Here is a 21,550-nt window from a genome sequence, read left to right on the forward strand (position 1 = left end):
TAACTTTGAAAAGAAGTTTCTTCAGCTAGGCGAAAACTATTCAAACCTCTGCGCAGTAGCAGGGTTTTGCCATGCTATGAAAACCTGTGCAGCGCCCAAAACTCCTACACTAAACTGCCGGTTAAGTGGCAGAAGGGACTAATAGGAGCCTTGAAAGCTTCCTTTTCTCTTAATTAGGGAAGCAGAATTTTCCAGTTCAATATTCTATTAGAAATATATTCATATTAAAAAAGGTCTCCAAAGGACTACCTGTCAAAAAAGTAATAAAAGTAAAATCATCTGACATTTAAAATATGCATTCTATTAAATGATTATGGAACTGCCAATATAAAGGAGGAGAACCCCCTAAATCTGCCAATACGTAGGCAGGAAAAACAACAAGCTTTAAATAGCATCTCAGAAATCACTCAAACCTCCACAAAACAAAAAAAAACAGCCCACTGGGGAGAAAAACTTCAGGAGACAACCAAGAATCATATATACAAGGGGAAAGCAACCAAATTATATGCACAAACAAACAATTAAAGGTCAGAAGAGCACCAGCTTGGTCTGCTTCAAGCAAGGGCAGAAAAAATGAAGTGTCACTTTAGAGGGGCAACAACAGAAGCCTTTAGGAGTGGTGACATTTTCAAGGAAGTGAAGCATAATGATATCCCACTTGGTGATGTCCTAGTACCTACTGGAGAAATAAAAGGGTGGTTCGGGAAGCCAAATTCCTTCACTCTTCACTGTCTTAACTTACCCTCTGCTGTTGAGCTTTCTGAATTGTTGTGATTTGCTGGGCAACTACAGACAACACTTCAATGTCAATGCGGTTGAACTCATCGAAGCAAGCCCAGGCTCCAGAACTGAGCATATAAGGAGAAGACAGTATCAGGAATCCAATCGTTACTTGCAAAAATTCAGTTGGTCTTAAAAGGCATGAAGAGATTATGCCAATCTAGACAGCACTGGGAAGGGAAGGTGGGGTGGGAGTGAGGTTGGGGCTGCACCAATGTGCTGCTGGGAGTGCAGGATTGGCTCTGCTGCTGCATTTGTACAGCACCAGCCTCACTACTATCCCAGTGCCTTCCAGGCAAACTGCAGAGATGCTGGTGTTGGGAGAGCAGCTCTGTCTCACCATGCTGGCTGTTACTGGTGGCAAGTTATGCAAATTTATGCAAACTGCCTACCATTTGATACCAACCTTCATGTGCAACTATTTTACATGTCCTCTTTGGGACAGTCACAATATGTAAATTGGGCCCAGCTTCCAAAGATTACTGGGCTTTGAACTATGTAAGTTAGCACAATCTAAATGTTTATTGGGTTCTCTTTTACTCTATCCGACCAAATATAGTAGTACATCACTACAGAATGCTCAAACAGGCAATATATGGAGATGGCTAGTAGGGAAATAATCATTAGGCTTGCTACTTGTTCATAGACTCACCTCTGCTTTATTAGATGCAACAATATTCTGATTCAAGTATTGTCTTGCAAACCAATAATTTTGCGGCTGTGTTATGTAGCATATTCATATATGGCATTGTTTTGTAATACCTGGCTAGTCCTTTCAGGAATTTCCCCATTGCCATGAAATCAAGCTGATCAGAGCAATTAAACACAACCGTCTGGATAGCTAAAGCTTTCCCCAGATCTTTAGTCGTCTCTGTTTTGCCTGTTCCAGCTGGTCCTGCAGGAGCGCCCCCGAATTTCAAGTGCAATGCTCCAGTAAGTGTCAAGTAGCATCTATAACAAAGAATCAAATAATTTTAAGGCTGGAAGGGTTCATCTAGTCAAATGTAAGGCAGTGAAGAATTTATTATTCATTTATAAACATTACCAAATAGCTCATTGTGTTAATATATTAAGAAGAATGCAGTTTACTATCAAATGACAGTATACTACGAGGGAAGATCAGAAGACTCTATGAAAGGGGTGGGCTCACCCTTTTCAGGCAAACCCTCTGGGGCCTACATCTCATGGTGGGCATGGCCAAAGTGTAAAAGTAGATGTGACCAATTTTTAAACAACAACAACAACAAAAGGACAAATCTTGAGAGAATCACAAAACATTTTGAAAACACAGAAGAGGATCCATGGGAGTGGTCTTTTTAATGTAATATTAAAAATATATTAATGGGTGAATTTTGGGGAACCTTTTGGCTCATGGTTTGTCTCCTCCAGACAAATTTTTTGCCTATGTTGTAAACCAGCCCAATTCAAATGTGTCTTGGGTGTGTGCGTGAAATGTCCTGAAATAAATTGTGACATATGTGTGGTGTATCAGAAGAATGTCATTTATCTGCTTCTCTGGGTTTTTGTTTTAAAAACCACATAGGGCGTCAACACTGACTAGGGTTAAAAAGTACACACCCTTTTAAAGATTCAGGTGGCTTTCTTGGGACTGATTGATTGCTGGAGGTGCTTTTTGTCTACAGAAAACTGTGGGTTGTTTGCAACTAGCTTTTATCCAGAGCAGACCCATATAAATTAATGACCATGACTAACTTAGGTTCATGAGTCTATTCTAAGTAAAAGTTACAGTACTTGAATCCAACCCTGTATATAGCCAGTGGCTGAAAACTGGGAAGATCGTTTACCACCAAGAAGGTGACAGTAAACTAGATGGACTGCATTCTAAGTCTACTTCTCTGTGTGTTCTGCAATAAAAGGCATACCCGGGGTGGATTTCAATACTTCAAAATGACATGCTGCAAGAAAAAAGCTTTTAAAAGGGACTCACTAGGTTTTCTGATCTAAATATGCTTTATGACCTTAACATGATGATCAATAATAGCTAGAACAAGTGAGATCCGGTTGAAACCTCCTGAGAACAATTATATTAGCACTTCAACACATTCATTTGCTATCCCATCCCTTGCTCTGCTAAAGCATCAATAATCAATAATGGTACTCAAAAGGAATAAGAATTTTTAAAAAGAAGACATAGATCATATGCTATTATTCTCAAAGAGCTGCTTTAACCATACCGTTTAATGATGAATAACCATCATTCAATATTATCCACGGAGGACCACTTGATTAAACTGCTTCTGTTATCATTATTGAGAACTGAACGGCTATATCCTTGTTCAGCCTGCAGAAATGCAATCCATCTTCCATGCATGCAACCAATTACTGTACTACACGGTCAATTTTTTAAAAACAACAACCAACCACATGCATACATGCATTGGTCAACTAAATAGAAAGCTTTTTTTAAAAAAAGTTATGCACTTTAAACATAGTTTCTCTAAGACATGTGGAATCTGTTCCAAAACACTCCACCATATTTGGCATATGCAGACACAAGAGCTGTGTGGATAATATAGATTCTATGTCACCATAGGTCAAGCAGATACACCCTGTGTAGTTTTTGCTGCACAGTCTGTGCCAGAAATACATGCGAAAGTGATTATTGCTCACCCAGACTCTAAGCTAGGCCCAGTTTCCCACTGACTCCATATGTATCTGGTTTTTTAGGAGCTTCCATGTTAGGTCTTAGGCTTTGTCTGAGCATACTCTTGCTGCCTGGCCCTGCTTGGAGTACTGCAATGTACTCTATGTGGGACTACCTTTGAAGATGACTCAGAAACTACAATTAATCAACAATTGAGCTGCTACACTGGCAGAGTTGACCCTTGATTCAGCTCTCAAAGAGTGATGTATTCATTCAAGATTATGGAGGTAATTTGTTGTTTTTTAGTCTAATAAGTCATGATACCTGTCAGTGAGAGGTGTAATCACCAGGCGCCCACTGTTGCCCAAGTATTCATAGCCATAGATAAATTCAGCATTCACTGCCCGGATATACAAATCATCTCTTGTCCAGTAGTACCTAATGTTAAAGAAAAGTTAAATGCAGAATGATATAGGAAGAAAACTGCAAGAGCTAACAAAGGGTTCCTTATACCATCAGTTTAAAACACTGCAGTCCTGTTTATTTGGTTGTATTTTGTTCATGTTAAACAATGCATATTCTTTTATAACGTTGCATGTTCCACCTGCATATTATTGAAAAACTGGGCATTTAATGAGAAATGTTAATGTATGCAGAAAATGTTATGTATGCAGAAAAAAAACAGTAGATTTAACAGAAATTTCCCACAACAACAAAAAAGGTTAAGCGTGGAACACCTCTCAGCAACTAGCATAAAGCACAAGAGAAGAAAGATAATGTGAACTTGTATTATACAATAATAGTCAGACGATCCTTTTCAGACCTTTGTGGTTATTCTTTCTCTGTCTCTAAGGCTGTGTGCTTCAGGGTGTCCTGCCTAGTTCATGTACCTCACAGTAGCTGAAGGCAGGGATATTCCCATGTTATTAACTCACTACCCAAAAACAGCGATAACAGATTCTAAGAAATCTCTCACCTGAGCTGAGAAATCCACTCAAAATCATTCTCACTGCTGACATTCTCCTCAACAAGTCTAGCTGCCACATCCTTGGCATGAACTTCAATCACAATGAGAGCTGATAACACTCCCCGCTGCATCCGAGACAGCTTCCCTCGCACAAGTGCTACTAGGTCGCTCAGCTGTGCAAGGAAAGCATAACAAGTCAGGCCATGCCTTGGAGATATATCCCATGTCTACTTGGCATTCTATAGTTAGCAATGTACTGAAGTGTGTAAGAAAACTGGAGCCCCTTAGGAGAAAAAGAAAAGCCACTTCTCCGCCTTCCTCACAAGCTACATTTTGTGAAGGGAGGAGGAGAAACAGTACTACTCTAGACTGCCTTGGTCAGACCCCACTTGGAGTACTGTGTCTAGTTCTGAGTGCACAATTTAAGAAGGTTACAAGCAGGAACATGTGCTGAGGAGGGCAACCAAAGTGATCAAGGGTCTGGAAACCGAGTCTCATGAGGAATGGTTGAGGGAGTTAGGCACGTTTAGCCTGCTAAAGAGGAGACTGAGAGGAGGTATGATAGCCATCTTCAAATATCTGAAGGGCTGCCACCAGTTTGTTTTCTCGTGCTTCAGAGGGGAGGACCCGAACCAATGGATTCATGTTACAAGAAGGGAGATTTCAACTAAACACCAGGAAGGACTTTCTGGCAGTAAGAGCTGCTCAGCAATGGAACAGACTCCCATGAGAACTGGTGGACTCTCCTTCCTTGAAGGTTTTTAAGCAGAGATTGGATGGCCATCTGTCATGGCTGCTTTTGTTGAGATTCCTGCATTGCAGGAGGTTGGACTAGATGAACCTCAGGGTCCCTTCCAACCCTACAGTTCTGTGATGGCAGTGAAGCAAGGGCTGGTGGGCACTGTCTTGATCTTTATGAGTTTTTCTTGGTCTTTATGAGTTTTTCACAATCTCGGGGGGGGGGGGGAGCTAATGCGTAGGACAAGTTTCTGGCCCACCCACCACTGACATGCAACCCCTGGAAGGTTCCCCACAAAGAAATGTTGCCATCAGGCTGAAAAAGGGTCCCCAGCCTTGGCCAACTAGGTGATATAAAAAGCAGGCTTTCAGTGCAAAAGCAACTGAGTCTAAGTTACACAATGAATTGAAATTATTACCTGAGCACTTAGTTGTGGAAACAACCTGGTGGCCAAATCTCCAGCTTCCAAGGCCTCTGACACTTCTTTTGTCCAGAACGTCTGACATCCGGCAATGGTCACCTGGCCTGGCCAATCTAAGACCCATGTAGTCCGTGGTGTCTTTATTAAAAACGTATGGCCTTAATATTAAATACAATGGAGAACCTCCCCCCTCCCCCAATTTCATCACTGTTTAAGCATAGTTGCTGTTTCTGACAACAGTTTCAGCCCTAGATCACCCTGTCCTTCTCTATGCCCTGTTACACCCTCTGAGCTTGGCTATGCTACTTTTGGAGTTTTTCCATATGTGAGCCAAGGTAAGACAAAATACACCATTCTCTTTAGCAGAAGCTTCCCAAATCCTGGCACCTCTTTTTCCAGAAAAAAAGCCCTGGCCTTACATATTCCATTGTTTCCAAAATATTGTAACCAGGTTTAAAAAACCCAATGCGTAAGTTAGGGTACAGACTGCCTACTGTGCCAATCATTTGGCTTACAGGCAACAACCGATGAACATGTGTCCGAATGATGTGTGATCGCACATGTGCTCACAGCGCTGAACCTGGAAATGACCCGAAAAGGTCACTAAAAGGGCAGAACAGGAGTGGAACAGGGGCAGGGCAGAACAGGGGGCACTGTTCCTAGATGATTAAAGAACGCTGATCCCAAAATAGACAAGACTACAAGACACAAGTAGGAATGCAGTTATATGCACCATTAAGATCCAAGCATACAGATGGAAAGCCAGAGGATTATTAGAAATATACTTCAAAGATCCGTCAGCAGAGATTGCTGTCCATTGGTTTTTAAGATGAAGCACCCCAAACCCACAAACAAGCTCCATTTCTTAAGTGAAATTTACATACTGTAGTTCTATGCAAGACACTTACCTTTGGATAAACCTTGATGGACCTTTCAATGTTGTCCCGCACACTGGCCCTCATGATCCTCTCAACTTCCAGCAACCAGTCTTCCACATTGCCAGTAGGATAAATGGGAGAGAAAAGTTTTACTTCTTCCCCTTCTGCAGAATACATGTGTGTAATTTGAAGATCTTCCTGAAATTGCAGCTAATGAGAGGAAGCACAGCATGAGAAGCCAAGTAGGAGAACTACCCTCCATCCCCTACTTTGCACAAGGATGTAGATTCACCGTCATGTGGGATTAATAGCAAATATATATATTTTATAGTCAACTTCACTGCCCTAAATTCAAACCCCTTGACGCTCACTCTGCAAATGTTCATTAACTTACTTGATGTTGATTCATACACAAAGGCATATACAGGTGAAACTCGGAAAATCAGAATATCGTCAAAAAGTGCATTTATTTCAGTAATTCAACTTTTTATTTTTTATTTTTCTTTTAATTTTTACAAATGCTTTCTTATGGAAATTCCACAGTAATAAAACAAATAGTTACAATAATACAAAAATAAACAAAAATAAACATTGCTATTACATTTCATTAATTACATTCCATTTATAATTGACCCGCCTAATGACAAATAATTACAATTACAACAAATAAAGGCTTGACATATCTTGCTTTGCATGTCATGCATCTATCTCATATATTGGTTTCACCTTTTAAGTTGCGTTACTGAAATAAATGCACTTTTCAACGATATTCTAATTTTCCTAGTTTCACCTCTATTTCAATATATAAGCACCTTGCTAGTTAAAGGTGCTGGATTAAAAGGTCACCTTTTTAAAAAGTATTCTCTACATCTACCAGGAAGAGGCAATACAGTATGGTAACATGCCTCCTTATTCAGCCTGAAAAAGAAGGAGCATAGGTACCAAAAAGAAGAGACTGGCACAGAACTGGGTATGTTTTGAGCCTTCTAAAACCAGTGGGCAAAATCAAAACAAACTACAGGTACATTGCTACACCTTTGTTTGTGTGATTCAGTTCATGGTCTCCTCTGAGATGGCTACCTAGTTTGCAACCTGTGGTGATTGCATGGCTATCATCCATTGAGGAAAAACTCTCTCTCTCTCTCTCTCTCTCTCTCTCTCTCTCTCTCTCTCTCTCTCTCTCTCTCTCTCTCTCTCTCTCTCACACACACACACACACACACACACACACACACACACCAAACTGAAGTATGCAGACTTGCAACTGACTCCTTTCATGTATCTAACTAAATACCAGCTGTTACTATAACCATGCTAGCATAGATGAACCTGTTCGCTCCATTCCTCTCTGACTCTTCACAGTACAAGCAGGACCCCCAAAGTGGATGGCTATTATTTACCCGAGCAATATTCTCAAAACACTTGCGGAGATGAGGCTGCACAGCTGTGGGGTCTTTGGTCTGAGATAGTATTTCTAACAGCTCATCATCAGAAAGGAAGTAAAATCTGCAAAGAAAGGAGATTGGTGTTTTGTTCCGGGTCTCTAGCTTTTCTACCAGTGAAAGCACTCCAAGATTAAATGCTGAGAATGATATTTAAAACTTTGACCATCATCCTAAAACACTTACTTCAGAGTAAAATCACATTGCTAGTGGCTGGCATTGGGTGACTGAGGCAATTTTCTCCCTGAAAGAACCTGGGTGCACCAGACCCTCAAAAACCACACACAATAGGATCCATATTCTTCCCCCCTGTACATTTCCTGAATTCTAACATATGGATTTTTATCAAATGCAAGTCCTACTCAGAGTAGATCCGCATAAATTAATGGCTCTAAGAACTAAAGTAGTATGTTGAAGTTCAGCCTCAAGCAATAGAATTACCTTGGGAAAGCTCCTCTCTTGGTCTCCAAGTATTCACTTAGGCCTTTCTGCACCAGGTCAAGTAGCTTATTACATTCCCGCAGCTTTTCCAGCAGCCTGGGATCAGGACACACATTAATCACCTGGGAACAGCATGACCAACAACTGTTAGTTCTGCAGGCACCTGAATAGATTAGTTTCAGCAACATATAGAAGCAAAGATGAGCAACTTTTAAAAATGTAACAGATTCTGTGTTTTGTAGCCAAGCACTGACATAACCTCACCTCTCTGTTCTCATCAGCATTTTTCATGATTTTTTTCCATGACCTCTCCATAGTTTGGTAGCGCTTGCTTTCCACTGGCAATTGTCTGTTGATGTCTTCCGAGCTGAAAATGGGCTCCAAATACAACCAGGAACGCTGGCATGTCAGCCATTCTTCTAAGACATCCTGACAGGAATGCATGCACATCAGGAAAAGCACACCAACAGGCACACCAATACAGTGGTACCTCTGGTTAAGAACTTAATTCGTTCCGGAGGTCCGTTCTTAAGCTGAAACTGTTCTTAACCTGAAGCGCCAATTTAGCTAATGGGGCCTCCCGCTGCCGCCACGCCGCCAGAGCATGATTTCTGTTCTCATCCTGAAGCAAAGTTCTTAACCTGAGGTACTATTTCTGGGTTAGCGGAGTTTGTAACCTGAAGTGTTTGTAACCCGAGGTACCACTGTACATATTTACTCAGATTTAATTCCCACTGAATTAAATTGAACTGACTCCCAAGTAAATGAGTATAGGACAGGCATCCCCAAACTCGGCCCTCCAGATGTTTTGGGACTACAACTCCCATCATCCCTAGCTAACAGGACCAGTGGTCAGGGATGATGCGAACTGTAGTCGCAAAACATCTGGAGGGCTGAGTTTGGGGGTGCCTGGTATAGGATTACCACCTAAAAGAATTGGTTCCATTATTTATGTTCTGGGCTCAAATTGAAGATCTCTAGAGGAAGAGTCTACAAATTATACATGTTAATATTACAAATATCAGAGTAGCTGAATTTTCTTTGCAGTCTGAAGTATTCAAGCTATTGCCTACCCCATTGGTATCACAGTAAAGGTCCTAATATGAAAAAGAAATAAAACTGCAACTCTCCAGAAAGATCCTTGGGCAGGTTCAACTAATGAGTCCAGTCTAGTTGAGGCCAATTGGGTCTCAGTTACACAGAGGATAACTCTAGATGACCTCAGTAGCGAACTGGGATATAAGGGCTCAAATGGTCCTTATGGTATCTTGAGCGAAAGTTGTTCAGGGCTTTGCAGATCAACACAACAGCCTTGAACCTAGTCCAGTAGCATATGGGCAGCCAGCACAGAGTTGTCACATGCTGTTGGCTATCTGCCTCTATCAGTAGTTTAGTTCCTACACTCTACATGAGCTAGAGCTTCCAGACCAGACCCAAGAGCAGTCTCACATAGAGGGCACTGTTGTAATCCACTCTCAAAGTTACCAGAACATGCACTACAGGGGCCGAGTTATCCCACTTCAGCTGTTGTTGGTGTACCAGATGAAGCTAATAAAAGGCACTCCTAGCCACAGATTACTTGGGCCTCTAATGAGAAAGATGCATCCAGATGTACCCCCACACTACATTTTGGCTCCTTTAGAGGGAGTGCAGCTTCACCCAGAACAGGCAAGTAGCCTATATTCTGGACACAGGAACCACCATCCACACAAAAACTCTGTCTTCCCAGGGTTTAAACTCAGTTTTATTGGGCCTCATCCAGTCCACCACTGCATTAAGGCAACAAATCCAGCACTTGCACAGCCTCTCCTGATTCAAATGTCATGGAGATGTGGAACTGCATGCCCTCAGAGTACTGATGGCATCGTTCTCCCTAACACCTAAGGACCACTCCCAACAGCTTCATATTGATAAGCATCAATGTAAAATCTATTTAGCACTGGAGACAGAATTGTGCCTGATTGGGGGGGCATGAGAGAAGGAGAGGAGGGAAGCCCCATTGTGCTAGCATAACTATTTAGTTGAATCCAGCCTATTATATTCAAAGAGTCTATATTCAAAGAGACTTTCACCCTAGTAAATGTATTTAATACAGATACAACTAGTCTGGTGTATTAGTAAAAGTCTATTCCAGAAACTCAGTGGTAATACATACACTGCAAAGCCGTAGAGGGAAGGAATCATATTTTGGTGTTAAGCATTTCTTTCAGATACATATCATGCAAGAAGAAGGCTGAGTTGCATATTCAACTTATAACGTTTACATAAAATATTTGGAATGAAATCCAAATATTTACAAGAAAGCACGGCAAAACATAAAAAGATGCAAAAACCAATGGAAGGTGCAATTTAGCTCCATTTTGTGTGTGTCAAGTCTTTGAACAATAATTGCAACATGTCCACTCATGATCATAGTATTTTCAACAGCTGACAACAAATATAAAAAAGTTGTAGCTATAATAAACGGATTTTGGCTACAATTCTTTTGCAGCACTTTTGCTGTTTAAATCCCACTGAAGCCAAGATGTTGTTAAATTCTTAGACTGTACACTATAATACTAGTAAGAAGCTATATGATAGTACTCAGGTTCCTTTTCTACAAGAAATACTACTGGACTTTTAAAATGAGCTTATGTATTTACTATAGTGGGAATAACATTAAAACAGCAATGTTAATATGATAATTTGAGGTCTCCTAGTGACAAATAGAATCCATGAGATGAGTTGCTTAATAATTGCCAGTTTGAAAGAAGGCTTTCTGTGGTGATACGAAGTAAAATAAAAAAAATTCCTTCAGTAGCACCTTAAAGACCAACTAAGTTTTTATTTTGGTATGAGCTTTCGTGTGCATGCACACTTCTTCAGATACAGTGAAATGGAAGTTTCCAGGCACTTATGTAGAGAAGGGGTGGGGAGGGGTGGGGATGGGGAGGGGGGATCACTCAGAAGGGTGGTGGAAATGGGTGATTGACTGACTGATAGCTGTTGATGACCGCAAACGACTGCAAATGGTTTTGCATGAAAAAGCAAGGGTTGAGATGGCTGAAGATCGCTTATCATGTATAATGAGATAAGAACCCGATATCTCTGTTCAAACCAGGTCCCTCCATGGTTTTGAGCTTGGTGATAAGTTGCAATTCAGCAACTTCTCTTTCCAGTCTATTTCTGAAATTCTTTTGTAGTAAGACAGCTACTTTGAGATCTTGTATAGAATGTCCTGGGAGATTGAAGTGTTCTCCTACTGGTTTTTCTGTCTTCTGGTTCCTGATGTCAGATTTATGTCCATTTATCCTTTGGCGTAGGGTTTGGCCTGTTTGTCCAATATAGAGAGCTGAAGGGCACTGTTGGCATTTGATGGCATACACAATGTTAGAGGATGAGCAATTAAATAGTCCTGAGATGGTATGTTGGATGTTGTTGGGGCCAGTAATGGTGTTGTCTGGGTGTATGTGGCAGCAAAGTTGGCATCTGGGTTTATTGCAGGCTCTGGTACCAGTGTCCATGTTAAGTCTGGTGGTTGTATTATTGTGGGTGAGGAGTTGTTTAAGATTGGGTGGCTGTCTGTAGGCAATGAAAGGTCTTCCTCCCAGAGCTTGAGAAAGGGAGCTGTCATTGTCCAGGAGAGGCTGTAGATCTCTGATGATGCGTTGTACTGTTTTAGCTTGGGAGCTGTATGTGATGACTAGTGGTGTTCTGTTATTTTCTTTTTTGGGTCTGTCTTGCAGCAGGTTCTCTCTAGGTATCTGTCTGGCTCTGTTGATCTGTTGTTTAACTTCATCAGGTGGATATTTTAGTTCTAAAAAGGTTTGCTGTAGATCTCTTAGGTGAGATTCTCTGTCTGTAGAGTTGGAACAGATGCGGTTGTAACGTAAGGCCTGGCTGTATACGATGGATTGTTTGGTATGTTTTTTTTATTTTTTTTTATTTTTTTTTATTTTACTTCGATCCAGACCAACACGGCTACCTACCTGTAACCAGAACTGTGGTGATACGGTATGTTTTCCCAGAAGTGATAGGCAATGCTAACTCAGCCATTCCAGATAACAAAATGTACTCAAGCATCAGAACCTAGTAGAGAATGTGTTGCTTGATGCAAGGATCATCGTGCATAAAAACTGGAGTCATGATGATGGTCACACAATTCAAGCATCAATAAATAAAGCTAGGTTGGTTGGTATTATGAGTAAGTATCCTTTATTAAACAAACAGAATTTCTGCTACATTTCGGAAGATATGGGAAACTTCTTTGGGAAAATGGTAATTTACATAATTTTTAACTTCATGGTTTTTGGTGATGATAGAAATAATCATGGATTTGTATTTATTCTTCTTATATATAGCACAATAAGAGTGGAAAATATAATTTGAGTTGTGTCATTCAGATGAAAGTGAAAAAATGAGCCTCAATTGCAAAAACTGAATTAAGCAATCAATTTAGATCAGGGGCTACTGCCATAGATCCCTTTTCATTGTTTTTATGAATCCTACTTCTACTATGAATATAAAATTCAAGAAAATCTTAATTTTTAACTCTCGATCTAAGGGATGCATTTCATTGCCACAGTTCATACATTTAGGGAATGAATTGGCTGCCCTGTTCTGAGGCCTGCTTAAGCTGAGACCCTGATCCTGTGATTTCTCTCCCTCAGGTGGAGGAGAAATCATGCAAGGAATCCAGTCCATATGTTACGTTACCTATGTGGCTGCACAGGACTTTTTTCAGGGGAACTCACAGGAACTCAGTTCCAGCACCTCTCAGGTGGATGCCATTGCCATTGTAAGAGAACAGGGGAGGTGTTCGTGGTGAGTTCCGGGACCTCTTTTTCTATAAAAATAGCACTGTGGCTGCAGGAAACAGGCCACTCTGCATGGAGAAATTTTGCATGTATGAACTGGGGCACAGTGCTGAACAGTTAGTAAGGCCCCAAACAAATAGAAGCCCTTAGCTTCTAAGGACAAATAATGTCCTTAGCTGAGAAAACAATGGCCATTCCTTGAACATATAGCAAGGAATGAGTCACATTTGGGTAACTAGACTAATGGATCACCCACGTATCCTTTTAAAACCCTCAAGAGGAGGGGGTCATTTCCTAGAGAAAACAACAACAACTAGGCACTGTTTTTGAATGTGCCAAGTGTCCCTTCTTAGGAGCCATGCACACTCCCAGTGAAATTAGCATTTATTATTCAGGGAGAATAACACTTTTCAATTTGGGCTAAATGTGGAACAGTTAGGCTCCGGAAGTCCGATCCACCTCACATTAAATTAGTTAATGGTCCAAGTGATAGAATGTTCTCTATGAACAGCTGAAGTAATTGCTTGCAGAATGCCCTGGTGTTTGTTTATTTTAAAACCACTTTTTGAAGTGTTGTGGCTTAGCCAGGTTCAAAACACCACTTCCTAGACACCTTATTAAAGATGTTCTGCACTCTTCCAGTCTCATTGGTACTGGCAGGCATGCAATCTCTCTCAGAGACGGGCTGGAGGTTCAGAAATTGCTCTTTGCTCTTCAGATTTCGTGGGCAGACAGGTGTGTAATGAAGTGTCTTCTTCAAAGCAGGCAGCACTGAGACTTGTGTGGACGGTCAAGAAGCCATACAGAAATATAAATGTGTGTCGAAGATTTCTGAGACTGAGGTGAAGGGCATCTGAGTCCTAAACATTCATAGTGGTGTATCTCTGCCTTCAATCCCAATATGATGGATATACAACTTAACCCCTTTGCCTCTTATACTGTTGCTTGAGTCAGTAGATAACAATTGCCCATCCTTCTTGTTGCAATGAATCACTGTAGTAGCAGTTTTAGTAAACTGAGGGTGGTTTATACGGCCCTTCATTATCTTAATAGCTGTCTTTGTCACCATTTCATTTTCTATCCCCTTAATATGCTTTAACTACCAAGATAGAAACATTTTATTGCAATGCCTGAAATTACTACTGTGTGTGGAGGTTTTTCTTCTTCACTAAAAAAACTCTCATTGCCTTCACCATGTGGAAATCCCATATCTTCAGTAAAAGGAGTAAAAAAGAAGGGAAGGCCAAGCACAATTCAATTCCACATCCACACACACATGATCACATCAGAGCAAGCTTGTCACCTGGTTCCTTACAGCCTTGGTCCCATCCCTTTCTCATCCCGAGGCAATCCAGAACATACTCTGCAGACTCTGGTTCAAGCGCATAAGGATGGCTAATGCCCATTAATAAAGCAAAAGAATGATAACATAAAAGCACATGTTCTGCTTCGTCAAAACACTTCACTAATAAAAGTACTGTATTATTATTACCTGTTCATTGCAAAAGACCTGCTTGCTTACATCAGTAACTAAAAGGCTTATTTAAGATATTTGAGTATAAGATCTGCCATCAAACTGCCGTAAGTGCGGGTGTGCACAATTTAAAGCACATTAGGGATGGATGGGAGGGAGGTGCTTTTCTCCCTGCCCCAAAGCCAGAATGAGTTCAAAAATGAAACTACACTAGCAAAACTCTTATAATTGTGTCAGTGCAGCACTGAGGGTAGGTGGAAGAGAGGTGATGAACCCTCCTGCTTCTTCACTTTTACACCTGAAATGGGTTTTAAACCCTTTCTTCTGGTTATGTCTTATCTTGAAGCCTCAGTGAAACAAGGAAACTCTGAAAGCCACTAAAAGGTGGGATTCTTTTAAACATGTCTTTGGGCCAGAACTACAGTTCTCTGACATACAGCTCCACCACCATTATGTCTAGTTTGGCCCTAATCTACTCATATGCCTAATGGTGAGACCTGGCAATTAACACCTTACAAAATTAGGCTCTTCAGGGTGAACCTGGTCAATAGAGTGATTAAATATGCAAGGGCATAATTTGTTGTTTATTTTAAAAAATGTGCCAAATTTTTCACAGGATAAAAAATTCTCTTTAAACTATTGAAAGAAGTGAAGCCTTGTGGATATCCAGTCTCATTAAAGTCAGACTCTGATCCAAAGCTCTGTGTAAACTATAAATTGTACACAGAGCTCCCATGTCAACAGGGTCTGATCTCTGAGCATGTATTGGAGGTATGTATACAAAATTGTCCTCAGCACAAAATTGTTCTCACAGCTGCATTGGAGTATCCCCTCTGTTATATCAGATTCCACTTTCAAGCGCACAAAAGAATCTAGAAAATTATTACCTGCGTCATCTTTAGCTTATTTTCCCAAGTGTTGATCCTTTCCTCAAATGGCTTCTTGAATGGCGAGAAGGACATGCTTTGAGTCATAACAATGTGGTCATCCAGCAGCTGAGAAGCTTCATCAGGACTCTTCAGAATAAATGTTTCTGTTTCTTTATAGGGAACTACATTGAAGAGGATGTATTCCCATTCATGCTCCATCTTATCCAAGGCCTGAGAAATGAGAAGCAATAAATCTTTAGTCTAAGGTTACCAGATTTTTTTTAATTAATTAATTAATTAATTAGTACACATTTGGGACGTTGATACTGCAGCGATGGTGGTGGCAGAGGGGTGGCCGCTGCCTTGACCTCAACTGCCACGTTTCCCCTTCCTCCGAGGCTTCTATCTCCTTTCTCCATGAGCCTGGGCTGTTGGTTCTTCAGTGGTGGTGGTGGTAGGGGGGGGGGGGGGAAGCGGTGTCCGGTGGGTCAGGCATGGAAGGCGGAGAAGGAGGGCTGAGAGCAGTGGCGGAGGCAAGGGTTCGGGCAGCGCGATGCCTCCCTTCCCATCTGAGCAGCCCCAATCCCATTCCTATTTGTGTGCAAGCGGGAGGGGGCGGGGACCCCTAAGCTGGGCAGGGATGGCTTCACACTGCCTTTCGGAGCAGCCCCATCCCAACTCCTACTTGCCTGCAAGCAGAAGGGGGCAGGGATCTCTCAGGCAGCGCAATGCCTCCCTTCCCATCGGAGCAGTCCCAGCTGAGGCGGGGATCCCTCAGCTGGGAAGGGAGGCTTCCCCTTGCCTAACTGAGAGACACCTGCCCCTTCCTGCTTGCATACAAGCTCTTATAGGCAGCGTGAAGCCCCCCTTCACAGCTGAGAGATCTCCGCCCCGCTCCTGCTTGCATGCAAGTAGGAGTTGGGAGGCTGCTCCGATAGGCAGCATGAAGCCTCCCTTCACAGCTTAGTTGCTGGGGTCAGCGAAGGTGGAGGCAGCCCAGAAGTTGCATCTTAGAGGCCCTGCACCAGGCGACTTCCGAGCAACTCCTGAAGCCAACCAGAGCCAACTGCTCCGGGCTGCTGACACTGCCGCTGCTGCGTTTCCCGGGGACATTAGATGAAATCCAGGGACATTCAGGGGATGGAATTTGTCTAGGCCCTTATTCGCAAATCTGGGGACTGTCCCCGGGAAATGCATCTGGTAACCCTACTTTAGTCCATATTGAACAGACTTTGCAAAACACTTGCTTCCTTAAGGTGGAAAATAGGGAAAAGTTAATGGAGGTTAATGATCATGGTAACAGATGATGGAGGAGGAGGAGGAGGAGGAGGAGGAGGAGGAGGAGGAGGAGTTGGAGTTTGGATTTGATATCCTGCTTTATCACTACCCTAAGGAGTCTCAAAGCGGCTAACATTCTCCTTTCTCTTTCTCTCCCACAACAAACACTTTGTGAGGTGAGTGGGGCTGAGAGACTTCAGAGAAGTGTGACTAGCCCAAGGTCACCCAGCAGCTGCATGTGGAGGAGCAGAGACGCGAACCCGGATCCCCAGATTACGAGACTACCGCTCAACAAACAAAGGACATGGAAATTACTTTCCATCAGAAAACTCGTTTGGGTTAGATAATAAATAGAAAGACAAGTATAGATGTAATTGCCTACAAGTTCCTTCCAAGCCCAAGTTATCTAGCATTCTCCAGATCTCCCATACATTCCCAATATCACGCCATATGAGGAAGTACCTATTTTGCTAGCACATTCAGAAAGTCTACCTATTTTTTAAAAACATTATTTTTAGCTGACTAGTGCTTTTGTAAGACATTTTCAGAAATATTTAGGGCAAATGTTAAAATCCCTGGATATGAGGAACAATCACAAGAAAAGCATTCATCTACAAAAACACTGCAGCATAAAGGATGACACCGCAAGGAAGGTCAGACAGAATGGTCTCCTTACATGCTCAATTGAGTATTCCTTCCCTGCAATCTCAGCTATTTTGGCTATGGCCTCGATGTGATCCTGAAGGTTCATCTCCAGACAGCGTGCAAACGTCAAATTGGCCTTGGGCCTCACATTGATTTTGATCTCTTCAGAAAGCATCTCCCAATGACGGTTCCGCATACCAGGATTGCGTAGACCTTGAATCAGGGGTATGTATGGTCTGAATTCCTCAATCTTGCCACGAATTTCCATTGCAACATCCTGGCATGCTTAACAGAACATTAAAAAATGTACCATCAATCAACAGTTCTAAGGTGCAAATCAGGAACACTGTGTGGTATCAGAACAGACTCAGTGAAATCAACAGATGTAAGTTACTTAAGTCCACTTATTTCAATGGGTCTACTCTGACTATGACAAACATATCAGCCATTGTGTGCAGAAACACAAGACTAAATTGTTTGCTTTAGGGAAAGGGTACTGAGTAACACTATGTTACATTATCCAAAGGGAAATGTTGTACGTTGCCCATACTGTAATTTGTTCCTTATTTGCACGTTTGAATCAATACCATAATATTTTCTTTAACACATATATTTGCTCCCTTTTAAGTTATAGGACAGATCATGAAGCTGAGGCTCCAATACTTTGGCCACCTCATGAGAAGAGAAGAATCCTTGGAAAAGACCCTGATGTTGGGAAAGATTGAGGGCACTAGGAGAAGGGGACGACAGAGGACGAGATGGTTGGACAGTGTTCTCGAAGCTATGAACATGAGTTTGACCAAACTGCGGGAGGCAGTGCAAGACAGGAGTGCCTGGCGTGCTATGGTCCATGGGGTCACGAAGAGTCGGACATGACTAAACGACTAAACAACAACAAAGTTATAGGAAAGGTACAAGCTCTGCAAAGAATAGGAGATAATGGGTTGTAGTCAACATTTGTCAGTGCAATCATTCATGTTTACCCAATCTCCCGTCTCCTCCCCCTACATGCTGTTCTGGGGGTTCTCCCGACGTTCCAGATTTGAAGAAGTGGGGAGAAGAGGCAAGGGAGTTCTACTGTGCTTCTACTAGAGCAACAATGAATACAGTCCATCTGCTTTTAAATGATTAAATTTAGCAAACTGTGATGTACGGGTGTGTAGCCTCCGTTTATTCTTGCAATGAAGGACTAACACCCCAGCAATGTCTTTGACAAGATCAGAACATTGTGATATAAGAAAAGCCAATTCTGGAAGACTTGCTCTATTACACAACTGTGTATTTTTAATCCTTCTGCTTTGAATGAGTCACCTTCACTCATATATATTCCTTCAACTCCTCCTCTGTTAAGGTTGATTCACTGCAGCACTTAGAACACAATTGTTTAGAAGAAAACACAAGTCAGGAAAAGAAACAAGAATATTTTACAGTGTTAATATAAAGCCATTGTAAACATAATTTTAGAGAAAGTTTGCAGTTCTACTATATCTTTACAATTTCTGAAATGGTTGCAAGGGATGCTAAATCTGTCAGTTTAGATTTCTCCCCATTTCTCATTTCCCCCCATATTAATTTCAGTTGAACCCATTTCTGAATCTGTTTGCTTTTTAAAAAATGACATTTCAAGGCTCTGTAGCTACCTGGAATATCCTTGAACTGTTTCACACACTTGTGCATTGTCTTAAAGGACTCGTTGACATTCTTCTCCAGCTGTTCTGCATCAATTGCAGACAGAGGATCATTCATCCAGCTGTCAGCCCAGCGAAGCCAGTCTGATGCTGTAGTCCAGAGATCATAGAAGGGCTGAAAGTCCTTAACCATCCTGGACAGCTTATCGTACTGAAGAAACCAGAAGAATATTACTAACTGCTAACAGGCACATGTTCCACAGAAAAATAACCTGTAATGTCTTCCGAACATGCCATCAGGGTGTACGTTCACTAGGTTGCTCTCTCGACTTTGCTGGTATAAATAAGTCGGCAGGGAGCCCTGAACTGACTTCATGAGAGTTCTCTTCTGTATGTTTAGTGGGCAAGGGACCTTCCCTTTGTTTCTTGGGCGCAATACGTGACTATACATGTGCCCAGATCACAATAGTCCTAGAGTTTCCATGTGGGTTGAGTCCAGGCTATCTGAAGGAGCTTATCGCCCTATGAGACTGCCTGAGCTTTGTGATCTTCCAGGGAGGGTTTTCTCTTAGTCCCGCTACTTTCATAGGCACTTTTGGTGAGGACACAAGAGAGAATCTTATTCATGGCTCCTCCCAGATTGCTGAACTCTCTTCCATGGGAGGCTAGGCTGGCCCCCTCTCTGATTTCTGTTCAGTGGCAGGCAAATGCTATTTTGTTCAGACAGGCCTTTGGTCACTAACTGGCTGTTGTGGCAGGATCTTCTAAGGGTGGGTGCTGTACTTTGTGTGTCTATGCTTCTAAATAGTTCTAAGTGTTTACAGTGCTGTTTTAATAGTTACTTTTTTGATTTTTAAAAATATTTCTATTGATTGTCTGTTTGTAGCGCTATTTATTTTAATTCATGCTGTGAGCCACCTTGGGAGAAAGGTAACTAAATAAATAGGAAAAGAGAGAAAGGAGAACAGACACACACTCTGCAAAATTGTACACAAACCACCTTATCTTATGTATAAAGGGAACAAAATCCAGTCATTAAACAACATTAAGTCCCATTGATTTCAACAGGAAGAACTTGATCATATAATTGTGCACTCTCATTCAGAACCATGTGACATAAACATGCTTCCATTTGACTAGATCACTTCTTCTCTTTCTGTTTGTTTAAAATATTTTATTTTAGTTACAGGTAGGTAGCCGTGTTGGTCTGAGTCGAAACAAAATTAAAAAATTTCTTCAGTAGCACCTTAAAGACCAACTAAGTTTTTATTTTGGTATGAGCTTTCGTGTGCATGCACACGAAAGCTCATACCAAAATAAAAACTTAGTTGGTCTTTAAGGTGCTACTGAAGGAATTTTTTAATTTTATTTTAGTTAGCCATAATTATTACATAACCACAGAAAGATTCCAAAATAACACAGAAAACAATAACAACGCATTTAATTCTGCTACATTAATGATCTCACACAATTATTAATACATATTTAAAGCAAAAAATGCAAAAAATGTAAAACAATTATTTGGATTTCTCCTTATCCTCTATGAAACAGAATCAAATACAATGTCTCATTCTTTTTAAAAGCAGCATCTTTATAATAAAAGGGTTTTTTTTTTAAAAAAGCACCTTTTTAAAAAAGCAACCAAAAAGTGTTAATTAAAAAGCACATTTGGAGTTTTAAGGTTTCAGTAAATGAAATCATTGTATAGAAATCCCTAATGGCTGCTTCTTGCTTCTGAGCTGGGAGCCAAGCCAACAATATAGCTTGCAGCCATACATTTATGAAACTTTTGAGATCTCTGCCACATGAATTGCTTCATGAATGCCTTGCATCTTCCAGCTCTTCTTGCGTGAGCTCTCAAAAAAAACACCTGAGAATAATTTAATGAAGTGGAGTGGCTAGCATACTGCTTTGCTCTGTGCCAGTTTAGTGAGACCACATGGTTAGAAAATGAAGGTGAGCAACAGAAGGCGAGCAGCAGAGTTATAAAGAAAGACTGGCAATATCTGGTGAAGTTATCAACTGTTATCAACAGAGATGCAAAAAGCACAATGAAGGTAGCGAGGGAGTTGGGAACTTACATTAGTCACCGGCACACCAAAAATCCGTTCCCTGTTGTTGTACAGTAATGCCAATTGCTGGGACTCCTTCAAATGCTTCTTGATTCTTCTTGCTTCATTGGCTATCTCATGTGCCCGGTTTATATCACTGTGCGCAGAAAACCCTGCCACAGCAATCTGTGAAAGAAAAGCAGTCATAGCAAGCAGGGAGATAGAGCCCATGAGACATAACCATAGATCTGGGAGAGGTGGATAGTATATTTTAAGATAAAATGCCGGTCATAAATGCTGGATAGAATCCTGGTAATAGCAAGTCTCAGGTGGCTATGAGTTTTCACCGTGCAAAGTGGAAACACTTCCCTCTCTCCTGGTCACATAGCTAAGGATGATAATGCGCCCTGAGTAATGGACAATCACCCACAACGATCTCTATGTCCCTAGGCTCAATGAGGAATAGACCTGGCTAACTCCATGTGTCAGGGTCTTATTTTAGTTCATCCCCAGCTACCCGCTGATGATACTTGATA

General features: G+C 41.4%; 1 protein-coding gene across 3 annotated transcripts in view; it reads right to left on the reverse strand.

Moving 5' to 3' along the window:
- The window catches only part of DNAH1 (dynein axonemal heavy chain 1), a 122,904-nt gene that overhangs the window by 65,009 nt on the left and 36,345 nt on the right, over positions 1–21,550 (reverse strand). For all 3 annotated transcript variants that reach the window (XM_035106095.3, XM_088662192.1, XM_088662193.1), the window contains exons 18-30: positions 21,045–21,200; positions 18,976–19,174; positions 17,367–17,620; positions 15,431–15,643; positions 8,538–8,702; positions 8,274–8,395; positions 7,791–7,896; positions 6,421–6,600; positions 5,510–5,650; positions 4,362–4,525; positions 3,710–3,823; positions 1,543–1,731; positions 743–848 (exon numbers count right to left, since the gene is read on the reverse strand). In XM_035106095.3, coding sequence (XP_034961986.1) covers positions 743–848; positions 1,543–1,731; positions 3,710–3,823; positions 4,362–4,525; positions 5,510–5,650; positions 6,421–6,600; positions 7,791–7,896; positions 8,274–8,395; positions 8,538–8,702; positions 15,431–15,643; positions 17,367–17,620; positions 18,976–19,174; positions 21,045–21,200 — 2,109 coding nt within the window. The remainder of the gene's footprint in view (positions 1–742; positions 849–1,542; positions 1,732–3,709; positions 3,824–4,361; positions 4,526–5,509; positions 5,651–6,420; positions 6,601–7,790; positions 7,897–8,273; positions 8,396–8,537; positions 8,703–15,430; positions 15,644–17,366; positions 17,621–18,975; positions 19,175–21,044; positions 21,201–21,550) is intronic.

This window comes from Zootoca vivipara, chromosome 2 (assembly GCF_965207765.1).
Source record: "Zootoca vivipara chromosome 2, rZooViv2.hap1.1, whole genome shotgun sequence".
In the NCBI taxonomy this organism is placed as follows: domain Eukaryota; kingdom Metazoa; phylum Chordata; class Lepidosauria; order Squamata; family Lacertidae; genus Zootoca; species Zootoca vivipara.